This window comes from Tachypleus tridentatus, chromosome 13 (assembly GCF_004210375.1).
Source record: "Tachypleus tridentatus isolate NWPU-2018 chromosome 13, ASM421037v1, whole genome shotgun sequence".
NCBI classification, from domain to species: domain Eukaryota; kingdom Metazoa; phylum Arthropoda; class Merostomata; order Xiphosura; family Limulidae; genus Tachypleus; species Tachypleus tridentatus.
Genome location: NC_134837.1, coordinates 61,163,192 through 61,187,574, shown reverse-complemented (window position 1 = coordinate 61,187,574; position 24,383 = coordinate 61,163,192). Strand labels below are relative to the sequence as shown.

The window sequence follows — 24,383 nt, the reverse complement described above, 5'->3', positions numbered from 1 at the left end:
TAAATAGATACACAGACACTGACTTTTGCCAAATACTGATTTAGATTCTGTTACTGTACGAGAAAATAAAAGCAAGTATCATGTTTTAAGTAGTTTATTTTCGTCTTTTGTTAAAACGTGCGCTTCGTGGGGTTTAAAAGGTTGATACTACTTTTGTAATAGTGCCTCACGTTAACAGAGATTTGTTTGATGTAAAACAGTGAGCTAATTATTATTTTAGAAAAATCACTGACATAACAGTATAACTATGTCAACCATTACCTTGAACTTCGTCGGTTTTTTTATTTTTTGATAACGTACTCACTATATCGGCTTTAATGACAAAAAACTAAACTAAATCCGTAGTTAAACTTGATTAGCATTCTGACTGTGTTAATGTGTATATTTTTCGTAATATCAATATGACGATAACCAGTGGTGATCTGAAGCAATTCTAAACTTCGATACCTAATCAGTAGATGTATAAAACGACTTTTGGTAATTCTTTTTTCTCAACAATACACTAAATGAATTAATTCACACATAACAAAATAGGGTTTCATACATAACAAATTATTGAAAAAAAATTCACGATCACTAACCGGGCTGATTCGCCCCAAATTATTATTCCTATACGTTCTGACCATTTCGATACAGATCATGTTAACCTTTGCTATCTATCGCCTGATAAACAACGTTCACTTTTCTCAAAAAGCTTGATGGAGATTACGTAATGATTTCATCAGCACGCGCATCGTTCTTGTATGTCTATTGTTCCTGTAATTGTTTGAAAGAGATAAAACATGTTTATTAGGTATTTCAAGTTATCGCTCATCATTTGTAAGTGCGATATCTTTGTCCTGTATAACTATGTTACTCAACGACCACCACGTCAGCTATTGTTTGTTTGCGTTACAAATGCATGCTCTTTTCACAAACGATATCATAACTACATTTTTATTTTTAATTTTAAATTTTAATTTTCAAGTAACCAATACAGTCTTTTCTATTTTTACTTGCACAACGAACATCTTAGAATGAAAATTCTTAAAAGAACAGCAACAAAAAAAAATGTTTTTTCATTACGTTCATATATCTAGTCCTAATTATTTTATAGAAACTATCTTTTGATTCGCTTTAGAAGTTATTAAGCCTAATGAAGACCCTAAACATTATTTTTGTATCCCATCCGATGTCAAAAGTTATGGATTGAGCGAAACGCATTGTTGGCAATAAATATGATGACTGTAGTGAGTTCAGAATACTATTTTTATGTATTCGTCTAATTCTTCAAAATCCCTAATGGACAAAATAAAGAATGTAGTGTTTACAAATGTCATAGGCCAAAACGAATAATGTCTTTATGACAAGTTGTAAATATAAAAGTTTGAAGGAACAAATTTGAGCGTGTTACGAGACACATTTTCGTGTTGTTGAAAAGATACAATTATCATAAACCTAACAGCAATATTAAGTAATATATACTGGGGCTACAATATTCTAATTACAACCGAGATATCTAACGTTCACAAAACTAGCTGCAGAAACATAACACTGTAATGATCATGCCATAAGTTTACACTTGTTCTCATGAGCTGGACTACTTTCATAACCTTTTACCACTTTTAGAAAAGTTTTATAAAAGCCAGTACATATTTTTAAACCTTTTAAAATACGATACTACCCAATGACTTTGTTGTGAATCGTGCGCTTAACTTAAAACAACATTCATAGCCAGGGGCGTAGATTTTTTACACCCGATGGGGGGGATGATTTTTGCAACCACTTATGTGGACTGTTCAATTTGCAAATTGGTAATCTCTGATTAGGTGAACCTGAAAGCTGTAAACATGCAGTCACAGAGTAATCTTGTTGCCACGATACTTGCATGTATACTTAGGCCTACTGATTGATACGAATTATTGCTTAGATCGAAAAGCTTAGAAGCACGCCTATATTAAAGATGTACATTTCGTCTACTGAAAAGCCTACATCTAGGCCTAATTATGCAATTCGATTGGTAAGAACACGAGAATCACAAGAACAAACACACAATTTGTAGGCCTGTGATGCAATAAAACAATTCAACAGACCAAACTGTAGGGGGGGGATGATTGTATGCACCATACTCCCACCTAAAATGAAGGGGGGATGTATACCTTCCATCCCCCCCCCCCCAGGATCTACGACCTTGTTAATAGCAGTCTTGGCCAGGTGGGTTAAGGCGCTCGACTCGTATTCTGAGGGTCACGAGTTCGAATCCTTGCCCCTTCTGATTATCACCTATTCCGAAGTTTGCAGAACTATCTTGGTGGAAAAGAGCTTGGAACACATGAAGATGTCAAAACTACCCTCTCTACATTATTTTCCTCCAAACCCCAAGAATTTTATATAAGTGACATTTGGAAGCTTGTGAATCGTTGGTAGGAAGTAATTAATAATAATGGAACATACATTATTGATTAAATAACATTAAAAGTGTTTAAAATCCTTTCTCTTTTTCTGAACCTAAAATCGGACATTGCTTAAGGGATAACCCGAGAGTATAAATTCGTAATAATATTAGACATCTTCTTACATGATACTTACTTCAGTCCAGGCTAGAGACACCTAGAGCAGATCAGTCATCTTTAATTTTGAACTACTAACTAGAGGGAGAGCTAGTCAACAACATCCGTTATTATAAAGACGTTGTCAGAGTACTTGAAATGATAAAAATGATAGACCTGACATAGTCTTGTCGGTTAGGGACCACCACTTGCAGTTTGAGAGACACAGGTTCGAATCCCCATCTCACCAAATATGTTAGATTTTTCACCTGTCGGGCGTTACAATGTTCCAATCAATCCCACTATTCGTTGGTAAAAGAGTAGCCCAAGAGTTGGCGGTGGGTGGTGGTGACTAGCTACATTCCCTCTAGTCTTACACCACTAAATTAGGGCCGGCTAGCGCAGATAGCCCTTGAGCAGCTTTGCGCGAAATTCAGAATAACTTGTCATAGCAGTCTCCTTCCAAGAAGAGATCTATGGCGTTTGACGATTTCTTTATAAGAGGTACTCAGTTGATTATCAAATATATACAAATTTTTTGAAACATTTATTTTTGGGATGAAAACATTTTTTGTGTCTCTAACAGTAAGAATCAACCAACACAGACATACATTTGATGCTTTAATAATTCAGTAAAACAAATGAACCCCAACGGCAATTAGAGGGTTAATAAACTATCCTAATTTTTTTATATATAGAATTTACCGATATTAAAAATTTAGATTCCTGCTTCACCATAATACACAACTATATTATAGAAACATCATATTAAGATGATAACTGTTAACAACTTTATTTTATTGTTACATTAGCTTTGCCCACCTCGGCAAAAAAAAAGTCGCCCCGCCATTTTTTAAGTTTATTCGTCAAACATCTCACCATCTTAAAAATAAAAGTACCACACTGAGAAAATAAAAATAAGCGTCAAATGCACTCACAAAAATCAGACTGGTGCAACTTAATTTAAAAACACTCATAATATGAACGTTACACACACACACTGAAAAATAGCTTTAATACATATTAGACCAGTTATCAGGGATAATAACAAATAACTAGCAAGTAACAGTCCAAGGCCTTACTGACATAATCATATCACCCAAACCTTGTGTATGAAGTCCCAACTGAAATTGTTGAAGTATACTCGAATATTTTATTTCATGAGGTTGCCTCACTCAAGCGGTTATGTGGTTAATGGAAAATTTCCCATGTCCACAAACCTGATGTGACTTACGTAATTATGATGGTTGCTACTCATAGGACCTTACAGGTTCTAAGAGTTTCTATAAAGATCATGTAACCCGTAGATACATCGTGTGATAACTTACGTTCACTTTCCCTAAAACATTTGGTGGAGATAAAAGGTGAACGATTCGTTACCAAAACACTAGTGGCATCTATATACATGTATATTAGGTGATTTAATTATTTGAATTTCTTTATATCAAAATATCTGTCTCCAATCAAGTTCAATGTTGCTATCTCAACTTGAAGAATTTTCTTAAAAGTTTAAGTATTATTTCGATAATATAAAATTAGTTTTAAAAGTATATATTTGTATAATGTAAAGATCTTTAATATATAAAATATATTAATGTCAAAGTCCATATTACATACCTTTACTACTCTCACGTTAATTAGGTGATACTAGAACTAAGTAATCGTTATAACCTAAGCTTTCAACTATTAAGATGAAGTAAAAACGTTTTACGATTTTAAATGAAAATAAACAGTTCGATGTATCATATATTCGAAGTTCTGTATCTTGTAAGTGACAGTCAAAGAATTTCTTGACCAGGAAATAGTAATCTCGGAAAATGTGTCAAAATTGACAGTTATGGTTTTAAAACATGCTACTTGACGCTGTATTACAGCTAGTAGCAAGGTTACGCCTATAAATCAGCAACATTTCGTGGAGTAACCTAATTTAGACATAATCTAAAGCCATCAGCTGGCAAATATCTTATTACTGTTGTCGTCGTATTTTGTGGCAAACTGGAATACGGTCGAAATTGCAATCTTATATTAACAAAAAAAAAAAGTGGGAAATAATTTTAAAGGGACACTTGTGCCCACGTGCTTTCCACATGTTCCACGAACATTCAACAAGGACGATCAAAGCGGATTGATTACGAGAAGTGTGAAAGTGATATAAATTCCCATCACTCGACCTGTTTAAAGCTGTCACGTTCAAAATATGTTATTTCTTAAGCAACTTGCCTCAAAATTAATCGCTTAGAAAGGTTTAGAAATCGAATTTGTTTCAGTCAACTAGTCCTAACTTCTTACCACCTCCATTTTGTTTACGTCTCAATCGAAACAAAATATCTGTTTATATATTTTTATTTCTAAAACAGGTAATCTTTTATACAACTAAATAAAATAAAATATGTACCATATGAAAAGTTATGAACCTTAAATAAAATTACCAAGGCAATAAAAAAATCGAATTCCTTCTTAGATCTAGCAGATAGCGCTATTTAACAGAGTCATTAGATAATCTTTTAAATTAATATGATGTTTCAATTTTTCACACTATGTATCAGTGCATAAAAACAGTAACGTCGCTTTTCGATTAGGGTTACGTATGAAATAAAAAATGTTGAAATAAATTTTGTCTCACTTTTGTTAGCAAGTGGCTGGAGTTAGGTGATTGTATAATATGCATAAGGTATATTTATACGTATAAAAAAAGTTAGGAGATTTAATACGTTGCTTGAAAGTACTCTAGATGTTAGAATTACTTTGCTAGAAGGTATTCTAGGTGTTACAAAGTTAGGAGATTTAATACTTTGTTTGAAAGTATTCCAGCCGTTAAAATTTAGGAGATTTGATACTTAATACGTAAAAACGATTCGTGTTTTTAAAAAAAAAAGTACAAAAAAAGTCTAAATAAAATTAATAAAATGAGTCAATAACATTTTACTTGCACAATAATTTATTTGTGAAGTTTAATAAATATAAGTTAAAAACTTTAAAAATTCTATATGTTTCCGTGGAAATATTTCCACTATCTTCAGGAGAATAAACCACGAAGTAACTTATAAACATATGTAAGTGTACAATGAGTGTGTTTTTACAGTTGTGTCATTTAAAACAACGATTTCCAAAGCTTTACTTCTATGGCTCATGAGCCTGTTTATATTCATTTTATTTTGAACAGTTTCGAGGTATTCTATTATATTTACTTCATCTATTTCTGTTACCTGTTTAAGTATATTTACATTATTCTAGACAATACAATGTGTATAATATGCCAAATGTACTGCCAAAGCCAATTCATCCGTTTTTAATTTATCCACCATATTTTGACATTTATTTAGTCTAAATTTTAAGATTTTACTTGTCTGTTCAATAAAAGTTTAACCACAAGTACATGAAATTTTGTAAATACTATATTTATCCATTAATTCAAATTTATTTCTCAACCAATTAATTATAAGACTTAATTTGAATTTAGGAGTAAATAATACTTGGCAATTTATATTTTTCCTGAAGACGTTACCTATTTTTGTCAACCAAAGTGAAACATACGACAAACATTCTTTCTCTACTTCCCTTTTTTGTTATCTCCAGTTTGAAACGTCCAAAAAATTTGGAGTTTCTTACAATACTTACTATGCATCCTATCTGTGATTTTAAGTGAATACCCTCTATCAATGGCAACCTATTTTAAATTCCAACATCATATCCTTATCATAAGAAACAACAATAACAACCCTATAAACAATAACCGAAAATGAAGACATTTCTTTTTTGTAACCATGGATGACACGATCTCACACGCGGCGTCATGGCAACTGAGAATGGCTTCCTGTATAAAGAAGTAAACAGAAAGCTTTTTTTTTTTTTTAACAGAAACATCTGAAATATGTACATAACCAACATCATCAACCCTAAAGTGAATTGTATTGTAGGGATGATTGAATTTTCTGGAACTCAATTACCATGCTATTAACATGTTCCGCTACACCAGAAACGTGTCATCCACATATATCATTCATAATTAAACGAAGGGGAAAATATGAACTAGATATAAGATAAGCCTAAGAGATTTTTTTTATTAATTGAATTTTTAACAAAGATATTTAGGCGTAGGAGCCTAAATTTTAGAAAAATGTTATTGTAAATGGCGCCACTGTAAAAACATGTTAATTATACACGTGATCCCCAGTGGTTCAGCGGTATATCTGCGGTCTTACAACGCTAAAATCCAAGTTTCGATACCCGTGGTGGGCAGAGCACAGATAGCCCATTGTGTAGCTTTGGGCTTAATTGAAAACGAAAACAAAAATTATACATGTACAGGTATACTTTGTAGTTTATTCTCCTAAAGACGGTGGAAAAAACATGTAGAGTTTTTAAAGTTTTTAATTTGTATTTTTCAATTTTACAGATAAATTATTGTGCAAGTAAAAAATTTTGATGTCGCGTTTTATTACTTTTATTTAAGAATTGATACTTTGAAAGTATTTTACGTGTTAACAATTTAGGAGATTGGGCACTTTGCTTGAGGGTATACTATTTGGTTGAAATGCAAAGAATGGCACACTTAAGGTATGGATTTATAGATTTAGACTAGTTGTTTCAATTGTATGTTTAATTCTGCTTAACTGTTTTCAGACCTTTGGCTTTCATGCTTGTTTTAGTGGATATCTGAATGTCATAAGTGATCTGCTGCCACTTGTAATGTTTCGTGTGTTTTATGTTAAACAACACAAGAAATTTTGGTTAAGTCAAGAAACAAAATGAAATTAAAGGAACCAAAACTTTCTTTCAAGGTTAAATTTAATTTTGAAAACTCTTTTAAAAAATCAAAAACTGAATTTCAGTACAATATATAAAAGACATTTATTCCAATTATTTTAACCTTTTTATTGCACAAAAGACATACTCTAACAACTTTAAATAACTGAAAAGTTACTTTAATTCTTCTCTGCTTAAGACAAAATATGTCAAATTTTAGGCTCTTAAAATATCTTAAATCAGGTACCATTCTAGAAGCCAGTCGCTACAGTCTTCCCCATATTTTTACATTCTGCCTTTGCTTCTATGGATCTTAAACTACCGTCCATAGTCTTTTAAGTGTAACCTCAACTGAGCTTTATTTCAGATTGGATTATCAGATTACAATTATGTAATATGGCGCCTCCAATCAGTTTTTCGACTTTGACGTTTTTTAACTAAATTTGGGTCGGTTTTTCGTGACCGGAGGTTTTAAGGAAATAATGAGAAATAAATATTCCTAACTCGACCCTAAAAAACCCCATTAATCACGTTATCATATCAAAAAAAAAAAATGGACAATTTATAATTACATTCTACTTTCTATTACTAAATTATTTTCTACTCAATTTCTACCAACTCCATAAGCAACTATTTAACCAACGTTTAGAGAAAATGTTAATAAAAGATTTCCGAAAGTCAAAGACATAAGCCGTTAAACTGAAGGTGGCTAACTCTTCCCCCCAAAAAAGAAGAAAACCCTGTTTAAAAGCATGATAAACTTAAGACAAGAATGCCGTTTTCTAAAGCCATATTGATAATTATTACTTAAATGGCAGTTCTATAGGTGCTTTTATAAACATTTGAGAAGCAATTCTAAGTTCTTGCTAACAACAAAAGTCACTTTAATAGGGGCCCGGCATGGCCAAGCGTGTTAAGGCGTGCGACTCGTAATCTAAGGATCGCGGGTTCGCATCCCCGTCGCGCCAAACATGCTCGCCCTTTTAGCCGTGGGGGCGTTATAATATGACGGTCAATCCCACTATTCGTTGGTAAAAGAGTAGCCCAAGAGTTGGCGGTGGGTGGTGATGACTAGCTGCCTTCCCTCTAGTCTTACACTGCAAAATTAGGGACGGCTAGCACAGATAGCCCTCGAGTAGCTTTGTGCGAAATTCAAAAACAAACAAGCAAACAAACAAACACTTTAATTGGTCCATTGCACTTTGAACCATCTGTTCATCCTTGTACGTTAAAAAATATGGATGAAATTTGCAATTTTTTAACCATCAAACATTTTGACAGCGTCAAAACTTTTTAAAAATTATATTTAAAACTCTAAAATATGGTTTGTTAAAGGCTTCTGAAATACAACTAAAAGCAAACCTCATAATTTTCAAACGTTTGAAATAGTTTTACAATACAATAATGGCGAAGAGCTCTTACTAACATTAGTATTTTTAACCGAGTGTGACCAGTGGTTAGAATGCAGAATTATGGATTTGCTGGTCTACCGAGATTGCACCCCCTTACACAAATTTGAAATTATGGGTACGTTATAAAATTATGGTCAAATCTCAACATTCTTTTAGATGAGGGTAGCCCAAGGATTGGTAGCGAATTATTTGGTCAGCTGACTTCCATTTAGTTCATCAATTCAAAATCATGGAAAACTAGGACAGATACCTTCAAAAAATATTTCCTGAATACTGAGAAATAAATACTAATATTTATGGAAAAATCGAGAACTTATGTCCCAAGAAACATCAGCAACAAACTTAGTTGTTAATGTATTATTAATGTTACATTAGTTTACTCCACTTTGGAATTATTCTAACATAATATTGAAATTGCCTTGAATTAACAATCATGCCATTTGGGCTTCCGATGGAACAGTGATAAATTTACGAATCTAGAGCTCTAAAAGGGCAGATGTGGCCAGGTGGTTAAGGCACTCGACTCGAAATCCGAGAGTCGCAGGTTCGAATCCCCGCCACACCAAACATGCTTGCCCTTTCAGCCGTAGGGACGTTATAATGTGCGGTCAGTCTCACTATTCGTTAGTAAAAGAGTATCCCAAGAGTTGGCGGTGGGTTGTGATGACTAGCTACCTTCCCTCTAGTCTTACACTGCAAAATTAGGGACGGTTAGCGCGGATAGCCCTCGTGTAGCTTTGCGCGAAATTTAAAACAAACAAAACCAAGAGAGCTAAAACCAAAGGTTGATTTCTCGCGATATACACATCTATTAGCCCAGCATGGCTTTACTTTAAAACAAACATATTATTTTACGATATTTTTTTTCCACTTCACCTGGAAAAAATTGTAATTTCTAATTATTTCAACAATTATATTTTATTTTCATACTTATAATACTAAAAATCAGGTTGGGCACAGCTCAAGTAGCCCATTGTGTAGTTTTGCGCTTAACAACAAATAAAGAAACAAAGATCTGATAAAAATATACTTTTTTAAACTTGGTAGAAAATAAAAAAGTTTAAAGTGACCCTAGCTTAATAAACGACTGAAATTATTTTTTAATAAATTTTAGAAATGACAACTAACACTAAATATAAATAAGTTAAGATAAACTTATAACTCACGGTTATCAAAATAACCACTCTTTTCTATTTCGTCTTGAGAATACTTGGTTTCCTTAAATAATCGTTTTAAATATTTACAGTTTTTATTAAACTCATTAAACAGTTTAGTAAGCTCACACGAAAAGTTTTTTGTCATCTTTACACAACAATGAACACATCAACTATCTAACAAAGTTGTTGTCTGTGTATTTACTCTGGCAGCCGATTTATCTTTATAAAGCGATTACCATCATGTACCACTATCTGAACGAAGCCCAAGTAGCCACCTAGTGGTAAACAGATGAAATGCATATTATAAATTGTTGGCGAGCCCATTCGCAGTTCATAATTATGCATTCAATATACATTTTACATAGGACTAATACAGGGGGGGAAAAGATTATAAATATTATTTTAAAGAAGAAAAATATATTAGCTGCAATAGAGAAAGAAACCTAAATGGGCTGTTAATATCATGAAAAGATAATTATTCTCTTGACGCCTTTATTTTATGAGAAGGTGAAGAGGTCTCACTCATATTTTATTATATTTCAAAGGAACAGAGCGCACGCACCTTTGTGGCTAAAATGTTGAGGTGCAAATTAGTGGGTCCAGGATTCGAGGTGTGATGCCTCTGAACACATCCCGTACTTTAAGCTGTGGAACATTATATGTGCAGACAATCCCGTGTGCGTGTTTCTTTTGTTTTGAATTTTGTGCAAAGCTACACGAAGATTATCTGCGTTATCCGTCCTTATATTAACAGCGACAGACTAGAGGGAAGGTAGTTAGTCAGCTACACGAAGACTGTCTACGTTAGCTGTCCTTAAATTAACAGTGATAGACTAGAGGGAAAGTAGCTAGTCAGCACGACCCAACGCCAACTCTTGGATTACTCTTCTTCCAACGAATAGTGTGGTTGATCGGAACATTGTAACGCCCCGACAGGTGAAAAAGCAAACATATTTGGTGAGACGGGGATTCGAACCTGTGCCTCTCAAACTGCAAGTGGAAGTCCCTAACCGATATGACTATGTCAGGCCTATGATCTTTATCATTTCAAGTACTCTTACAAAGTCTTTATAATAACGGATGTTGTTGACTAGCTCTCCCTCTAGTTAGTAGTTCAAAATTAAAGATGACTGATCTGAACTCCAGGTGTCTCTAGCCTGGACTGAAATAAGTATCATGTAAGAAGATGTCTAATATTATTACGAATTTATACTCTCGGGTTATCCCTTAAGTAATGTCCGATTTTAGGTTAGGAAAAAGAAAAAGGATTTCAAACGCTTTTAATGTTATTTAATCAATAATGTATGTTTTATTATTATTAAATATTTTCTACCAACGATTCACAAGCTTCCAAATGCCACTTATATAAAATTATTGGGATTTGGAGGAAAATAATCTTGAGAGGGTAGTTTTGACATCTTCATGTGTTCCAAGTTCTTTTCCATCAAGATAGTTCTCCGCACTTCGGAATAGATGATAATCAGATGTGGCAAGGTCTGGAGAATAAGGAGGATGTGGAATTTTTTCCCAGTCTAGCTCTTCAGTCTTTGCAGATATGATCCTTGCTATATGGGGCCGTGCATCATCCTGGTGTAACACAACACATTTACGATTGATCAAAGCAGGTCTCTTTTTTTTTCAGTGCAACATTCAAGGGCTCCAAATGTTGAAAATAGAAGTCTGATGTAATCGTTGCACTGAATGTTAGCAACTCAAAGTGGATTACACCAACAATATCTCACCAAATGCTAAACAAGACTTTCTTCGGGTGGAGATCCATTTTGGACTGTGCTTTAGCCATTTTATCTGCACTGAGCTATTGTCTGTGGCGCTTAACATTTTAAATATATCCAGTTTTTTCATCTCCAGTTACTAACTTGTCCAAGAAACGTGGGTTACATTTACGAGACTGCAGAGGTGTGCAAATGTCCATTCTTGCTTTAAGGTTTACTTTTGTCAAATCATGGGGGACCCATTTTCCAAATTTTGATACCTTTCAAGCTGTTGCAGATGGCGGTGGACTGTTGAAATGGTTTAAGTAAGCTTCTGCTCCAGTTCTTTAACTGTTACAGCACAATCTTCATTAAGTGCAGCCAGCAGCAAGTCATCGTTAAACTCAACAAGCCGACTTGAACGTGGCGCATCACTTAAGCTGTAGTCACCTGGTCTGAACTTCTGAAACAATTTTCGGAACTTTCTTTCAATGAAAGATTCCACACCATTAACACCTTGAATGTTTCGTGCAGTATCTGCTGCACTATTACCTTTTTTAAAACTCATAAAGCATTACATGCCTAATACACTCCTCAGACACATCCATCTTCATAAGGGTTTATTTGATTAATGAACTGAAAAAGTGGAGTTCAGTTAGTCTTTTATTTGTCTGAACATTTTTATACACGTCCTACTACATATTTTAGTCATTAAAGCCTTCTACAAAGACAGAAATGATGATGTACTTTCTGTATTAAATTTTCGAACATTACTTGTGGGATTACCTGATATATTAGCTAAAATGTTGTTGACAATAGAAGTCTGATGTTTGAAGTGTTGATATCCACTATTTATGGTGATTTTGTCGGTAATTCACTGGTGAATAACGTTTACAAAGGCCAACAGCTATCATAATCAGTCAGTTAAGTCATGGTGCCACATCTTTACTGAGTCCAAAGTTATTTATATTGTATGTACGCATGTGTAGGTGAAATAAGAATTTTAAAAAACAAACGTTTTATATGGCCTAAAAAATTATGTTCGAATGTCCGGCATAGCGGCTCGAAGGATTACTCCGAGTGTTTTTAAGTACAAACTTTTAGCTCACAGCTTCATCTTTTGATATGAGGTTTAATTATAGCCGTAGCTACTGAGAATTTTTCTTTGTTTTATTGTGTTCATCGTAATAATGCTGAACTACAGAGGTTTGAGAATATTATATTAAAACAATTTTGAATATGCAAATCGGCATGCCACATGATAGCGAAAGTCAATATAAGGTCATGGTGGAATTATATATATCAGAACTATATTTTGATATTGTTTCGCATTACTTAGATAGTGTGCTACTACCAAAGCAATTGTCAGTTTTGGGAAGAGTATGTCACTCTTCTACGAAACATATTCATGCACTCAGATCACAAAATGTGTTCATATCGAAGGTTTAGAATTTCCAAGACGAAGATATTTTTTGTACTTAAATGCTTTGGAAAACAAAGTAATATGGATCAACTTGAGGCACCAAGATCATCTAGAAAGAGCCCTACAACAAGTTGCACCCCCAGCCATTATAAGCAGAGTGCAGCGTCTTGTCAGCGGCAAAACAGACAGCACTACACAATATAATCAAAAAGGATCTCTGTCTGTAAAAGGTACACCGATTATATGTAAACAAACTGCTTCCACGACATAGTCACACAACCATCGCACACATAAAGAAACTGGAGAATGAAACAAGTGTTTATGCTGTTCCATGAAAAGACAACTGGTGAATTTGGCAGATGCAATGTTATACATTTCTGTGCAATCAGAATGTTGAGACTAATGCCAGAAAATCATCACCCTCGTACTAGATGGGTTACGGAAAGTATGCAGAATAAATGATGCATATTTAACATTACAGCCTTACGAAGGAGCCTTTAATAAAAAAAACTACGCTGTAGGGCTAATATGAGTATGCATACCATTATAAAGAGCAAGACGAGATGTGACAACATGGACTGTAACAACACAATGAGGTTCCAAAATTGCTTTTATGTAAATAACACTTTACTTGTTTACATTTTGTTTAAGCTACCTGCCTTGGAAGATCAGTAACCTCATTTAATCTTCAGGGTTGAGCATTTATTGTTTTGAAGATCATATTCCTTCCACAAAAAAGGTAATAATGACACAGATTGATGGTGGGCAGAGAGTTTTATGGTAGTAGAGACTGCCAACACTGCTAATATGTTGAAAACTTACAACACGGAGAACTTTGGGAAGGTTGTAGAGTGTAGACAAACAACAGGTCTGTATTCTAAAGACGGCTGGTATAGGTGTTAAAATTTTTATTAAAATAGAGTACAACGTTTCGACCTTCTTAGGTCATCTTCCGGTTAACAAAAAGAGGGTTTCATGCATCACGAAATAACTGGTCTGTTCAACAGACACCCTGAACGAAGTAATGAGAGTCACCTTCCATGAAATGATTTGTATAACATTAGAAATCACCAGTCCACCCCTCATGGACTGTTGTGGGCTCAAGAAAATAACTGTAACGAGAAACAACGACGACGTAGCTGTTACAATCTTAAACAAGAAACAAAGAAAGGACATGCATTGACCAAGAAGAAGTATTGATATAATATATCTAATATAGTGCTTCTGAGGTCTTCTTAAAGTCACAAACAAAAGATATACAGTAATTATTATGCACCCACTTCTCGGAATTCATACAGTCGTGAATTTGTGGGACATACATCTAATTCACTGATATAAAGATGTCATGGAGATCCTCTCCTGGTGTTCACCAAGGTCTGTGATGCTGCTTGATGTGTAAATGTGTTGATTTACACAAAGATGTGGTATTTCATTGCACCTAAGAAGTAGTAAAACTGGGCTCTTTACCACATCATTAAGCAGGAGTTTTATCTTTTACAAGTCCAATTTGGTCTATACCTTTTGACACTGATGCATCAGCAAACATACCATAATTAAATCACTACAAAATACTCATATCATTACTATTGCTCTAAGCTTATTATTCACTTTTGGCTCTCCACACATGAACATTTTGATCGTAAAAACATGGGAAAGCGCAGTTGCCTAGTGACATCGCCACAACACTGTTCTAAATGAGCTGTATGGTCAATTTTAAAGTTCATACAGATTTTTTTGGCCTTAAGCCAGTTTCGTTAAGGTTGTCTTGTAGATCATTTAGTCAGCTCAGCAGTCGTTTAACAATATAAACTGAGCTCACAGGAAAGAAAATAGCGATTCGTTGTGAGCATGTTGTGCAAATATTCATACAATTCGTTGATAAAATATTAACTCAAGAAATGGCTGTGGATAGGGTTGAATAGCTTTATTCCCTCTAGTATTTCACTGCTAAATTAGGGATGGCCGCCTGAAAAAGAGATTGGCGCTACCAGGAAAGTCTGTCCATAAATCACTAATGATGCATCAGCATCTAAGATTCCCCAAAAATCGTAAGTGGGCTCGAACCTCAAAAATGAAAACATAGAAAAATAAATAACTAGCATTAAATGTACTTACATTGTATATTGTGATTTTCCACAGTGTTATGTGTTATGTACTTACATTGTATATTGTAATTTTCCACAGTGTTATATGTTTAGCTATCCATATTTAGACTGTTAAAAGCTATAGTATCCGGGAAAGGAGTCCTAACTGTATAGAATGATATAAATAAACCGACTAGATTCTCTTCACACTTACTGAAGGAATTGTGTCACATATTTAGTGAGAATATTTACAGTTCTGCAGGTTAAATAGTTAAGACTACTGTAAATATTAGGGCTAGTAGCAAGATTAGGATTAAAAAGATGCAAAATCTAGGATTTGAATGATAGTATTTTGTAAATTAAATATTAAAACTTTAATAGACTGCATTTGCCCCGAACTTTATGGTGGACGAGACTTCCATTTGTACGAGAGGTCTTCATCAGGTCCATAATAGAGACCGAAACGTTATTCACCATAAGACTCCTAGCCTTTACCCTTTGATTGTTGAAAAATATTAAATCTGTTGATTACGGTTTCAGACGCTAATAGATTTATCAGATGCAAACTGTCTTTGATGGGTTTATCAGTTCTAAACTGTCGTCGTTACATTCTTTGATGCTTAACTGTTTATTTTATTTTGCACCATCTCGTTTCGATTCAGTCTTCTGCCCTGTTTGTGTGATGTAAAGTTTTACACACAGGAATTTGCAATCTACGAAATCGTTACTTGATTTGTGTTGTTTTCCCTTTGTGTGAAAACACCTGCTGCGCTCTTTTAAAGTTTGTGTTTATAATAATTCAATAAGAAATCTCTTTTAGTATTTCCAAAGTATGTGCCATTATAAGTTAACTACGTGTGCATCTTTTCAGGCAGACAGTTGCACTGCCTATGTAGTGATGAAAGGATTATTTATTAAAAAGGTATCTACTTACATACAATAATACTATCTGTTGTTCGTCCACGTCGCTACTTCGCAGGATGTGGATAAAACTTCACTCAAATTGACATAATAGTTCATTAGGTCCACGCGAGGATGCAAAATTTTAAGTTTTGCGTTTTGCATGAGCGTTTTTACGTAACTTATCTTACTTTGTTCTCTGTTGATGGATAGTCACCAAATACGGCAAAAAGATTTGTTCTGTTCTTGTTGAGATATATGAGAATTTTTAGTTTTTATTTTGCGTTTTGCAATTTTGTGGGCTTTTTTTTTTTTTTTTTTGCAATTACATGTAAGGGTTTATTTGAATTTCGCGTAAACCTACATGAGGGCTATCTGCACACGCTTTTCCTAATTTACCAGTGTAAGACTAGAGGGAAGGCAACTAGTCATCACCACCCACCACCAACTCTTTAGTTACTCTTTTACTAACAAATAGCGGGATCGACCGTCACACTACAACGCCCCCATGGCTGAAAAAGCGAATATGTTTGGTGTCACTGGGATTCGAACCCGCGACCCTCAGGTTACGAGTTGAACGCCCTAGCCATCCGGTCAATCCGGGCTAAATTTTTCGTGTCCTAAGATAATTTTTCATGAATCATGAATATACATGACTTCCTTCCAGGGGACAGGTACTCCAGCTAGTTTAAATATTTCTTCAATGGGCTATCAGAACTTTACAATACTAAACAAAGTATCCTTTGATAGCTATATCTATGTAATGACTGAGTCATAAGTTCTGTGAATGTCTGTAAATATCATAACAAAAAGTTTGAATTCCTTGTCTTCTGCTTGCTTTTATTATATGATAACTGAAAAACCAAAACTATGGTTTCAACCAATCACACTGAGGTGATATGGTTTCAAAGAAATTATCCACTTTTATATGTGTTATTAATAATCAGTAGTAATTTTTAAAAAATCATAATTCTACTGTAAACGATTGTATCATTACCTCTTGATGTTATTCTTTTACAGAAATTTTACTTAAGTACAGGGAAAATAGGAATTACAAGCCAATAATAGATAAATAATAAATAATATTTATCTATTATTGGAATCTCACAGTAATTAGAACTTGGTTATAAGTACAAAATTCCTAAGACTATTTAAATACTTCATTAACAAACATAACCAAATAAGTAAAGAAAAAAACATTTCAAAAAATGAGTGAATATATGTATGGTTAATATCAATCCTTCAAAAACAATGTAAACAAGATGGTAGAGATGGCATTTGCATCATCCTTACATAATAGCACAGACAAGAATTAACATATAGCAATATGTATACATACAACTATTCAATCACTACTGAGTTTCATTTATCCTGTTTTTGTCTATTAACATCGTACTACACTGTGTACCTATTCTATTATGTAGGGATGCCATCTTTACCATCTTGTTTATATTTTTTTTAAAGAATTGTTATTAACCATCCATACATTTACTTCCATTTTTTATAGTGTTTCTTTACTTGTGTGTAATTGTAAATACTTGAACAGAAATTCCAGTCACCGGTTAACTTATATTTACTAACATGACAATGAATTTCTTGTAGAATAGAACATGCTTAAAAATTATCATGGAAACAGTAGCAAGAAATCGTCTTCTGTAAACAAATACTTTGAAGTGTTTATATTTAATAAAATTGGATAGACTTACGAGTGTTAAGAATCGTTAAAAAGCTTTTGATATCATTCACGTCCAATATCTTTCTAGGTTAATACATAAAGAGCTATTGTTCAAACAAACATTCAAGAAGTGATAATTTAGAAAATGTAGATAATTAAGTAAACCATCATTTCACGCTGTATCAAAAGCATCTGTCACATTCAAGACAGCACAACATTACTTCAGCCAGTCAAGGTAAAACTAACATAAAAAATCCATTGTAGCAGTCATTTGGGTTTGTGTGAAAGTAACGTTTATGATGTGTCCAAGGTCTACGTCAATCTTCCACTTATCACAGTGTCGTTGAACATTTTCGTTACACATAACATCAAGGAAGTTAATGAGTTGAACGAAGAAGAAACGAAATTAAACTCTCACTGGGTTTTGGACTGATATTTTGAAACACATTAAGGCCCATTGGTCATGGGTTTTCATTACAAACTAGTCCAAGGTTATTGATGAGAAACTAAGCTTCTTGACGGTTAAATACGGATTTTTTTTAAAAAGCAAGGAAATCGATATTTCAATAAAAACACCAGGAACGCTATTGGCTTGAATCATCAAGAGGCGGAATTCTGTTTTAACTTCTGAAGTTTCTTTGAAGCTGTATATTCGAAAGAGGAAAACCAAAATAGAATAAAACCGACATCTTGATATCATTTGTTCTCGATTTAAAAAAAAATGTTGCTCTTCTTATTTGCCAGTTTGTAAGTTTTGAGAAACTGTTTGTTTTTAGAAATCTTCGGCATAACAAACATAACAATTGAAAGACGTATACAACATAAAACTCTCGTAAATATTTTTGTATCTGATGTACGTATAGGCTTAGTTTTAGGCTCATAAATACGTACATACCACTTGGCAAATGCTATAGTTGTGAGTAACAACTGAACCGATCGTAGAATAATGATTAGCATGTCAGTTTGTTCAGGTAAAGGTTTAAGGTTTACCCAGCGGTACTATTAATTATATATATATACGTTCCTCACTTTCAGCTACAGGAGCGCTATAAGAGTAACAGTCAAACCAATTATTGAGATAAAGTCGGGAAAAGATTTTTTCAGTTTAGTAATTCAAAATTAAGGACGACTGTGCCAAAATAATAAGAGTTGTTTAGACAATACGTTGCATAAGGTTTCGTTCAGATTGCAGTGAGTATTAATTAGTGAATATTATGTTCATACTGTGGTTCTTAGCAAATGACCAAAATCAAAAATGCACTATAAGTTTCGGGGTCAATGGGTACGTTATAAGAATAACAGTCAAATCTCACTCTGAGCAGACAAAAATAGCTTAAGAGTTAGCAGTTTGTGCAGCTGACTAGCTGCATTTCCGCCAGTTCTATCAGTTCAACTTTAAAGATGACAAATATCTTCGATATTTTGCAAGATAATTCTAAAACAAACAATCAAAACAGATTGAAAATACTAAGTACTAATAAGCAATGTTTGGTAAAAGATAGTGATTATATTCTAGTTGATGGCATAAGCTGTTATGTGTTTCTTTTTATGATTTTTGCCCAGAATAAATATACATTTTCCAGGTAAAACTGACGGGTATTTTGTTTTTAATTCCTGGGCAAGTAATGATAAACTTTTCTTTGAACAATAAAAACTAAACATACAGTAGCTATGTAGATAACTGTTTATGATAAATTACACACAGGAACAGAGAAGGGTTGCTATTTGTTCGTGTACCGTTGATACTTGTTTTTACTGATATTTATTTGTGTATCGTTGATGCTTGTTTGTACTGATATTTGTTTGTGTATTACTGCTATATGCTTCTAATGATATTTGGTTTTGCGTCAATGATACTTGTTCGTACTGATATTTGTTTGTGTATCATTGATATTTGTTTGTGATGATGTTTGTTTATATATCATTAATATTTGTTTGTGTATTAACTAATCAAAACATACATACCGTTTTCTCTGAGCAGACAAAGAAGGAATAGACAGAAACTGCCTAATTCAGATTGTAACTTGTAGAGAACTTCTCGAAGGACTAATCTACAAACGTAACTTAGATCTGAAGACGAAAGACCAAAGTCTTTCGAAGCATTTGAGTTACATTTGAAAGTTATTCATCCCTTATGTATCTTAGGAGATGAAAAGAAAGGTTTGATGCTTTGCTTATACATATTACATTTTTATTGTAAAAACAAAATTAAAATTCAGACACGGTAATTTGTAAATATTGGCAAATTTCCAAACCTGATATCCCCTTTCCCTTGAAATAAATTATTACAGATGACCGCAACTAACAGCAAAACTAGTCAATAAGTTAGTCAAAACCAGACGTACTAGACCATTATTTTTGATGCTATCAGTGGGGAGTTCGAGCTAAGATATTTATTTTGTGGTTTGCATCACTATTCATTTTAAATACTTTATAACAATGATGAAGTCTGGCATGGTCAAGTGGTTGGGGCGCTAGCCTCCTATATCAGAATCGCGGGTTCGATTCCCGTCTGATCAAACATGCTCGCAACTTCAGCCTTGGGGACGTTATAATATGACGGTATCTTTGTTGGTAAAAGAGTAGCCCAAGGATTGGCGGTGTATGGTGATGACTAGCTGCTTTCTCCCACTGCTAAATTATGGACGATTATAGCAGATACCACTCGTGTAGTTTTGCGTAAAATTCCGTAAACAAACAGTGATATGTTATTCACAATTTTATAACTACTACACGCCAAGTTCCTTCTCTAAGTTGTCTTACAAGTGCAAAATCTAAACACGAAACTGATTGGTTTACGTCCATAATTGTTTCATTTATATGTGATTCAAGAACTTTTTTTCATGTAACAAACAAATGTTGACGTCATTAGCATAGATTAAATCTTAAAGCTTATCATCTGTTATTACAATTTATAATTGTTTTAGGTACTCATATCTTGTAAAGCTGTGTGATCCATAAGTTGCTATTAGAAGTACACCACTTTCCTCTAAATATCCACCCAGAATCTCTTCTGTTAACGTTTCATTATTTTCAAGTTGTTTTAACTTATATGTTGGTCTTAACACACAACAGTACTCCGCAAAAACTGATTTTTTTTTATATAGACTTACGGGTGTTGTTATATAGATGTGTCACTTAATGCGCTTACAGAAGGAGAGTTCATCACATCTAAGTGTACTCTGTACAATACAATCACATCTGAATATACTCTATTAATTCATCTAATCTAAATGTACTCTATATAATACAGTCACATCTAAATCTATTCTATATAATAGTCACATCTAAATCTATTCTATATAATTCATCCCATCTGAGTGTACTCTATATAATCATCAATCTAAATATACCCTATATAATTCATCACACCTAACTGTACTCTATACAATTCATCAATCTAAATGTACTCTATATAATTCATCAATCTAAATGTACCCTATATAATTCATCACATCTAAATGTACTCTATATAATTCATCACACCTAACTGTATTCTATATAATTCATCACAACTAAATGTACTCTATATAATTCATCACATCTAAATGTACTCTATATAATTCATCACAACTAAATGTACTCTATATAATTCATCACATCTAAATGTACTCTATACAATTCATCACATCTAAATGTACTCTATACAATTCATCACATCTAAATGTATCCTATATAATTCATCACATCTAAATGTATCCTATATAATTCATCACACCTAACTGTACTCTATATAATTCATCACAACTAAATGTACTCTATATAATTCATCACATCTAAATGTACTCTATATAATTCATCACATCTAACTGTACTCTATACAATTCATCACATCTAAATGTACTCTATACAATTCATCACATCTAAATGTACTCTACATAATACAGTCACAAAGACGTTGCATCATACTACAGTTGTAATAGTATCTAATCTGGTCCAGTAATGTATTCATGAGTAACTAGAACTAAATAGAAACAGAATACTTTATCAAATTTACTTTTAATGATCTTTAATTTTATGTTGTCCTGGAAAAGGTAAAATAGTACCGGCTGCTGAGTACAATCAGACATATATAGTAAGGTTTGGTTCGAATTTCGCGCAAAGGTACATGAAGGTATCTGCGCTAGCCGTTCCTAATTTAAACAATGAGAGAGTAGAGGGAAGACCGCTAGTCAATTCCAATAGCCGCCAACTGATGGGCTACTTTTTTTTAGTAATGAAGAGGGAGATTGACTATTACATAATTATACTCCATGGCTGAAAAGACGATCGAGTTCGGTGACGAAGATTCGAACCTACGACCCCTAGATTGCAAGTCGAACACCTTAACCACCAGACTAGATACATACATGTGAAGTTTGTTTGTTTGTAGTTAAGCGCAAAGCTACAAAATGGGCTATCTGTTCTCTGCCCAACACGGGTATCGAAACCTAGTTTCTAATCTTGTAATTCTGCAGACACACCGCTGTACCAACGGGGGGTCATATAGATGAAAGTGAATAAAGTAAAAAAAAAAAACAGCAACTCCTAATACGGAAAGAGATGTACACACAGACAGGCAATGGATCAAGATGTAAGTACCTAATAAACAGAAGGAAAAATAAATCGATATCCTATTGTTGTATTTAGAAATGTGCTTAATGATAGTGACCTAAGTAGCTGCAGTATTTAAATGAAATAATAAAAACACGATATTTCAGGTTTGATATATATATATATATATATATATTTATAATTTCGCGTTTATTACGATTGAGGAAAATGTGAGCAAACAAACTTAATACTGGTTGTTTATAGAACGTATATTGCCCTTTAACGCCATTATACTTTCTAATTAAAAATGCTACTTATTTTACCTATCGAAAGATAATATATATAACACAATTTCGGATGCGTGTACTAACTTAGTGTATAAGAAACATTCAGAACTTGAAATATATTTTTATAGATTGCAAGGAACAACACAATATTCATTTACATTTCATATTAATTAAAGAGGTGTTCTCCACAAACCTTATATCAGTTATGTATAAGGAAGGTATATCTTATTTAATTTAGATTGAAGAAATTTAAAACGTGCAATGCATGACGGGTAACTACATTACGATACTACAGCAGCCTCCCCTGAATCAATCCCCCCCGTCCTCCCTAATGACACAGCGACATGTCTGCGGACTTACAAGCAAACAAATCCAGAGAATCCCGGTAGGATCGTTATAATAAATCTTAATTTAAATATTAGCGGGAACGAGTTTAATAAACTACCAAAATCAAACATAAAGAAACACAACTCTTAAACATCACAGTTCAACAAAATTTCGCATTCATTAATAAATATGATTCAGAAACTTAATGTGTTTCAAGATCGACAGAAAGTCGGGATGAGGTATGTAATTTAACCGTGAGCTTTTAACGCCATCTTGTGTCATCAAGAATAAATAAAACCATAATTTATTGTATTTTTTACTGAATCAATGAAGCCGTGAACCCTAAATGCCATCTTGTGTGATCATGAATAAATAGAATAATATTTGAATGTGTTTTCTACAAAATTAATAAAACTGAAAACCCTAAACGCTGTTTTGTGTCGTTAAGAGTGAGGGGTGCAATACCTCTTTAGAAGTTACATGTGCAATTTTAAAATGAATGTAAGTCATAATTTCTCTCCAGACCATCATTTCCGAATAGATCTACGAGAAAGATCATAAATTTGAAAAGCTACTCAGGTAGACAAAGTGAGGTTAAAATCAATTATTAATTAAATATACTAAAAAAGCTGTTAACCCTTTTTATGTTAACAACAATTTGTTCCGAGATGTCAGTTTTCAACATTTCATTCCTGTTCAAACTTCAAAACTCAAGTTTTTAAATATCAATATTTTCGCAGTCACTACTTTCTAAAATTAAAATTATGTCTGATTTAAGTGATAAAAAATCGAAAAAACACATTTAAAAGTAGTCAAGTAGCACTTTTGCAATTAGCAATACTAAATTTGTTTATTACAAAATTTGGCAATAGAGGACAATAGCTTCAACAAATGCAAGTTGTTATAGCTAATTTAATGTTTACTGCACTATTTTGGAAGATCTAATACCTCCTTGTTTATGGTTATCGATCTGGAATATTTTGGTATTGAAATAGCTTAGTATACAACGTTTTAGACTTGCTTTGAAAAGCTTCAAAACCGTTGGAAATGGTAAGCTAACCGTTTCTTTGGTGTGAACTTTTTTTTTTCTATCGGGCGAAGCATGATTATAATTAATTAAGTTTGTCATAAGACATTCGTATTAGGACTGTTAGATTTTTCGTTACTGCATTCTTTGTCTAATTCTTTATTATTTTTTTAAAATTAAAGGAGTGTATAATAATAGTTTTTCCAGTTACAAAATATTTGTGATATCCATTGCCGACGACGCGTTTCGCTCAATCCAGAAATCATTAAGTTGACTAGGGAAGATCAAACACAGTATTGATTGGAACAATATTTATACTTCACGTTCTATTTCTCCAATAGGATCTGATTTTATTTACCAAAACCGGCCAATAATTTGTAATTTGTATGCAGTTGGCTTAGAGCTACGTTTGTTGTTGTTTGTGTGTGTGTGTGTGTTTTTTAGGGGGATATACAAATAGTAGGATACAGACTTGTATTGTTTGCAAACTGGAGAGATTAAGTTTGTTTGTTTGTTTATAATTTTGCGCAAAGCTAGCTACACGAGAGCTATTTGCACTAACTGTTCCTAAT

At 33.3% G+C, this 24,383-nt stretch overlaps 1 protein-coding gene across 2 annotated transcripts in view; it reads right to left on the bottom strand.

The window, feature by feature from the left end:
* LOC143237505 (dual serine/threonine and tyrosine protein kinase-like) overlaps positions 1-10,038 on the bottom strand; it is a 61,616-nt gene extending 51,578 nt beyond the window's left edge. For both annotated transcript variants that reach the window (XM_076476847.1, XM_076476848.1), the window contains exon 1: positions 9,853-10,038. In XM_076476847.1, coding sequence (XP_076332962.1) covers positions 9,853-9,988 — 136 coding nt within the window. In that variant the 5' untranslated portion in view covers positions 9,989-10,038. The remainder of the gene's footprint in view (positions 1-9,852) is intronic.
* Between the last annotated feature and the right edge of the window lie 14,345 nt (positions 10,039-24,383).